This window comes from Nerophis ophidion, linkage group LG17 (assembly GCF_033978795.1).
Source record: "Nerophis ophidion isolate RoL-2023_Sa linkage group LG17, RoL_Noph_v1.0, whole genome shotgun sequence".
NCBI classification, from domain to species: Eukaryota; Metazoa; Chordata; class Actinopteri; order Syngnathiformes; family Syngnathidae; genus Nerophis; species Nerophis ophidion.
In genome coordinates, this window is record NC_084627.1 from 10,245,068 (window position 1) to 10,251,067 (window position 6,000).

The window sequence follows — 6,000 nt, forward strand, 5'->3', positions numbered from 1 at the left end:
CATCCATTGCTTTCCTCCTCTCTAAGGTTCTCATAGTCATCATTGTCACCGACGTCCCACTGGGTGTGAGTTTTCCTTGCCCTTATGTGGGCCTACCGAGGATGTCGTGGTGGTTTGTGCAGCCCTTTGAGACACTAGTGATTTAGGGCTATATAAGTAAACATTGATTGATTGATTGATTGATTGAAAAATATATAAAATCTAAAACATGCTTCACTTATATTACTTTTTTTGATGCAATATATAAGCAACATATATGTAGCACACGTCTCATATACACAGTTTAACATTTAAATCAAACATATACATTCGTACACTTATATATATATATACATATATATATATTATATATACCCAATTTATTTAAATTCCATATAAAGTGGTGATATATACATTTTAATATAACCTATATGTATAATTATGAAATCATAAATTGTATTTATATACATATTATATATTATTGTCTTTCTACAACAATGTTTGTTCTTCTTTCTTATATTTACGAATGATAAATGATTTAAAAAGCTTTTTAAACGTGTTTATGTTGGTGCTGTGTTTTATTTCATCCTTTAAACAGTTCCACATTTTAACGCCTGCTATTGTTGTACTCATTCGTTTCTGCGTTGTTCTACAATATCGGATCTTAAAAAGTAGTTCTCCTCTTAAATTATAATTCCCTTCTCTCTGTAAAAATCTTCTCTGTAACCCTGTTGGAAGTCAATCTCTACTTGCTTTATAAATCATTTGGGCAGTCTTGAGTTGGATGAGATCTGGTAGTTTTGAATCAAATGTTTTTTTTGCTAGTGGTGTGCCTCCGTATTTTTTTTGTGAAAAAAATGGGCCTCGGCTCCAAAAAATGTTGAAAAACACTGATGTTGACTACAATAACGTCCAAAGACACAAAGTATATGGCCGGTTTAGTGTCACAAAAGTGCTTATAAACTGATATTTAGAAGCTTATATTGGTAAAAATGGCGTTCCGGTTGAAATTCCGACCTTTTAGTACAAATGGACTCACCATTAGCGACACCTGCTGGGTGATAATAGGTCATTGAAATGTGAAATATATGACCAGTTTGTGCGGAGTGACCACTGTTATGCTAACGCTGGCCTTTTCAACTATTTCAACTTATGCTAATGTGTTAGCATGCCAACATGCTAACGCTAGCACAGACCTTTGATTGATTGGAAACTTTTATTAGTAGATTGCACGCACAATACGGTGCATATTCCGTACAATTGACCACTAAATGGTAACACCCTAATGAGTTTTTCAACTTGTTTAAGTCGGGGTCCACGTTAGTCAATTCATGGGCAATTATTTTGACTCGGGGGGGCCAAATTTTGAGAGAAAAAAAAGTGTCTAGGGGCCGGTATATCCGATTTTTAGGAACACTAATACAAAACCTCACAATATGGCGGCATAGCTCGGTTGGTTGAGCGGCCGTGTCAGCAACTTGAGGGTTGCAGGTTCGATTCCCGCTTCCGCCATCCTAGTCACTGCCGTTGTGTCCTTGGGCAAGACACTTTACCCACCTGCTCCCAGTGCCACCCACACTGGTTTAAAAAATGTAACTTAGATATTGGGTTTCACTATGTAAAGCAGATGATGTGGTCCTGATGGCTTCATCAGACCGGGATCTTCAGCTCTCGCTGGATCGGTTCGCAGCCGAGTGTGAAGCGACCGGAATGAGAATCAGCACCTCCAAGTCCGAGTCCATGGTTCTCGCCCGGAAAAGGGTGGAGTGCCATCTCCGGGTTGGGGAGGAGACCCTGCCCCAAGTGGAGGAGTTCAAGTACCTAGGAGTCTTGTTCACGAGTGAGGGAAGAGTGGATCGTGAGATCGACAGGCGGATCGGTGCGGCGTCTTCAGTAATGCGGACCTTGTACCGATCCGTTGTGGTGAAGAAGGAGCTGAGCCGGAAGGCAAACCTCTCAATTTACCGGTCGATCTACGTTCCCATCCTCACCTATGGTCATGAGCTTTGGGTCATGATCGAAAGGATAAGATCACGGGTACAAGCGGCCCAAATGAGTTTCCTCCGCCGTGTGGCGGGGCTCTCCCCTAGAGATAGGGTGAGAAGCTCCCTTAGAGATAAGGTGAGAAGCTCTGCCATCCGGGAGGAACTCAAAGTAAAGCCGCTGCTCCTTCACATCGAGAGGAGCCAGATGAGGTGGTTCGGGGATCTGGTCAGGATGCCACCCGAACGCCTCCCTAGGGAGGTGTTTAGGGCACGTCCAACCGGTAGGAGGCCCCGGGGAAGACCCAGGACACGTTGGGAAGACTATGTCTGCCGGCTGGCCTGGGAACGCCTCGGGATCCCCCGGGAAGAGCTGGACTAAGTGGCTGGGGAGAGGGAAGTCTGGGTTTCCCTGCTTAGGCTGCTGCCACCGCGACCCGACCTCGGATAAGCGGGAGAAGATGGATGGATGGATGGATATGTAAAGCGCTTTGAGTCACTAGAGAAAAGTGCTATATAAATATAATTCACCACAATAAAGTCTGATTGAAAGCTAAAAACGTTACGACAGACCGCCTTAAAAAAACAGAAGGTTTTTTTTTTTTTTTTTTAACGTTTTTAACAAATGAGACACCCGGAAAGTACATGAAAATAAAGAATGTGGGGTTTTAAGTAGACGCAGCATTGGCTGCTGTGATGTGAGAAATTGGGCCGCCATCTTGAAGTGGTGATGAAGAGCCGGCGAGCAGCCTAAACCAATCTGTTTCACTAAATCCAGTGTTTGGTTTTAGCTGATATAAAGACTTTCAGGTGTTTATATATCTTTATGTTGAAGTATTTGGCAGACGTTTTTATCTAAAACAACATACAATCAAACAATCAGTGTAAACATGATCATTTAAGGGAAGAAAGTAATAGAACATACAAATAAAAAGTGTGAAGATAGAATAAACTCTGCTGCTGCAGCAACAGAGATACAGTCTATAGATAAATATTTAATGTATTCATGCATTGTTTATGTGGGATATACACATGTATATTCTACATAATCATATTGTTTCTTCAATTTAAAAAAAGCTGACCGTTTTTTCCCCCTTCTCTGGGATTATATTCTTAGTTTTTATCTTGGATGTCTGGTCACTTACAGCATATAAGAATATTCTATTACTGTTAAGCAAACTATGAATAATAAAACATGTGTCCTTTATCATAGCTACACGTATGACAAAAACAACGCGTGAAAATCAGTGGTAGTCAGTGAATTGATTAACGTGGACCCCGACTTAAACAAGTTGAAAAACTTATTCAGATGTTACCATTTAGTGGTCAATTGTACATAATATGTACTGTACTGTGTAATCTACTAATAAAAGTTTCAATCAATCTAAGGTAAGGTGAATGAAATGCGCTGACAGTTCATTGCTTCTGACAAATGAATTGCACCGAGTGGAGCGGATCACCACTCCAAGATGGCGGCCCCGCGTCTCGTCAGCGCCAGTAGGCAGTAGCATTCCATGCTGCCCACATTTAGCAGGGGTCACCAACGCGGTGTTCGCGAGCACCGGGTAGCCCGTAAGGACCAGATGAGTCGCCCGCTGGCCTGTTCTAAAAATAGCTCAAATAGCAGCACTTACGACATTTTTAATTCTAAGAGACAAAACTCAAATAGAATTTGAAAATCCAAGAAAATATTTTAAAGACTTGGTCTTCACTCGTTGAAATAAATTAATTAATTTTTTTACTCTGCTTCTTATAACTTTCAGAAAGACAATTTTAGAGAAAAAATACAACCTTAAAAATGATTTTAGGCTTTTTAAACACATATACCTTTTTACCTTTTAAATTCCTTCCTCTTCTTTCCTGACAATTTAAATCAATGTTCAAGTAAATTTGTTTTTTATTGTAAAGAATAATAAATAAATTTAGTTTAATTCTTCATTTCAGCTTCGGTTTTTTCGACGAAGAATATTTATTAAATATTTCTTCAAACTTATTATGATTAATTTAAAAAATATATATTCTGGCAAATTTAGAAAATCTGTAGAATCAAACTTAAATCTTATTTCAAAGTCTTTTGAATTTCTTTTAAAATTTTTGTTCTGGAAAATCTAGAAGAAGTAATGATTTGTCTTTGTTAGAAATATAGCTTGTTCCAATGTGTTATATATTCTAACAAAATGCAGATTGGATTTTAACTTATTTAAAACATGTCATCAAAATTCGAAATTAATCTTAATCAGGAAAAATTACTAATGATGTTCCATAAATTCTTCTTTTTTTTTTTTTTCAAAAAGATTCGAATTAGCTAGTTTTTCTCTTCTTTTTTTAGGTTGAATTTTTAATTTTAAAGAGTCGAAATTGAAGATAAACTATGTTTCAAAATTTTATTTTTTTTTTTTCGTGTTTTCTCCTCTTTTAAACCGTTCAATTCAGTGTTTTTTTCATCATTTATTCTCTACAAAAAACTTTCCGTAAAAGGAAAAAAAATGTACGACAGAATTACAGACAGAAATCCCCATTTTTCATATGTATATATATATATATATATATATATATATATATATATATATATATATATATATATATATATATATATATATATATATATATAGCAAATTGGCTATTTCTGGCGATTTATTTAAGTGTGTATCAAACTGGTAGCCCTTCGCATTAATCAGTACTCAAGAAGTAGCTCTTGGTTTCAAAAAGTTTGGACACCCCTGCCTTAGAAGATGTCAATATGTGGAACCATTGTCTCGTTGGTGTCCCTCCTACTGCAATAATTGCTGTGACACCTGCCTTTTTATATCTGTTGGACACGCCTTTCTACTTCCGTTTTGTCCACTTTATCAACATGGGAGGTAAGCAGAAAAGTGTGTTTATTGTCTCATTAAGAACTTAAGTTCACTATTTATTGTTCTGTATTATTATATTAGTGTAAGGCCTCGACAATTGGCAGAAAAATATTGACTATATTTGTATTTCCGGTATCGTAAGGTATGTTTTTATTTCACTTTGTCATCTTACGTGACTCCCTGTTTGTCCACGATATCAACCTGAGAAATAGGCGTTCGAGCCACGAAAGAAAAATGTATTTATTGTGTCTTTGACAACTTAAGTTGACTATTTATTGTTCTGTATTATTATATTCATGTAGGGGCTCGACAATTGGCGGAGAAATAGTGACTATATTTGTATTTCCGGCGAGCAAAGTGCCGCTGAGCAGCGCCCCCTGGTGGCGGGCGTCTTTATTACATTTTACATGTGATCGGACAAGAAAGTTAAAAAGCAAATGAAAGTAGACCATGGAACTAATACTAGGATTAAATGTAGGTCAGTTTTTTTAGTCAGCATGTCCACATTTTCATGGTTCTACAACGAGTTTGTTCTGAAGCAGAGGTGTCAAACAGGTTTTTATGAGATGAGTTTGCCAAGTGTACAAATGAGCTGACATTTTTCTTAACGTAATGACCTGCTGTTCTCAATGTGTCCACTGGATGTCGCACTTCAGTGTTTGGACACTACCTACTAAGGCTTTTTTTGTATATATATATATATATATATATATCTCAGTGACGTGCGGTGAGGTTCATGGCTGGTGAGGCACTGACTTCATCACAGTCAGATTTACAAACATATGAACCCTAAAGAGTATCTTATTCACCATTTGATTGGCAGCAGTTAAAGGGTTATGTTTAAAAGCTCATACCAGCATTCCTTACACTTACAAACTGTAGCACACAAAAAAGCACATTTAATTAAAAAAAAAAACGTTATCATGGTCTTACCTTTACTTATAAATGAAGTCCATGCGCAGCTCCTTCTGAACAAAAGCATCGATAACTTGTTTATAGAAGTCTTCCTTATCTTTCTTCGGTTTTAAAAGTCTCTCTGTCTCGATGGAGATCACTGTCTGAAACAAACATTTTAGCTCCGGCGTTGGTCTTCCTTTAATTATTACCACCTGCGTCGATTAAAAGTCCAGTTTGGAAAACTGTTTTATTTTAGATACCAGTATGTAATCCTTCGTGTTAAGGGT

At 37.4% G+C, this 6,000-nt stretch overlaps 1 protein-coding gene across 1 annotated transcript in view; it reads right to left on the minus strand.

Moving 5' to 3' along the window:
• cryba4 (crystallin, beta A4) overlaps positions 1-6,000 on the minus strand; it is a 38,987-nt gene extending 32,987 nt beyond the window's left edge. Inside the window, exon 1 of the mRNA XM_061877206.1 lies at positions 5,750-6,000. Coding sequence (XP_061733190.1) covers positions 5,750-5,798 — 49 coding nt within the window. The 5' untranslated portion in view covers positions 5,799-6,000. The remainder of the gene's footprint in view (positions 1-5,749) is intronic.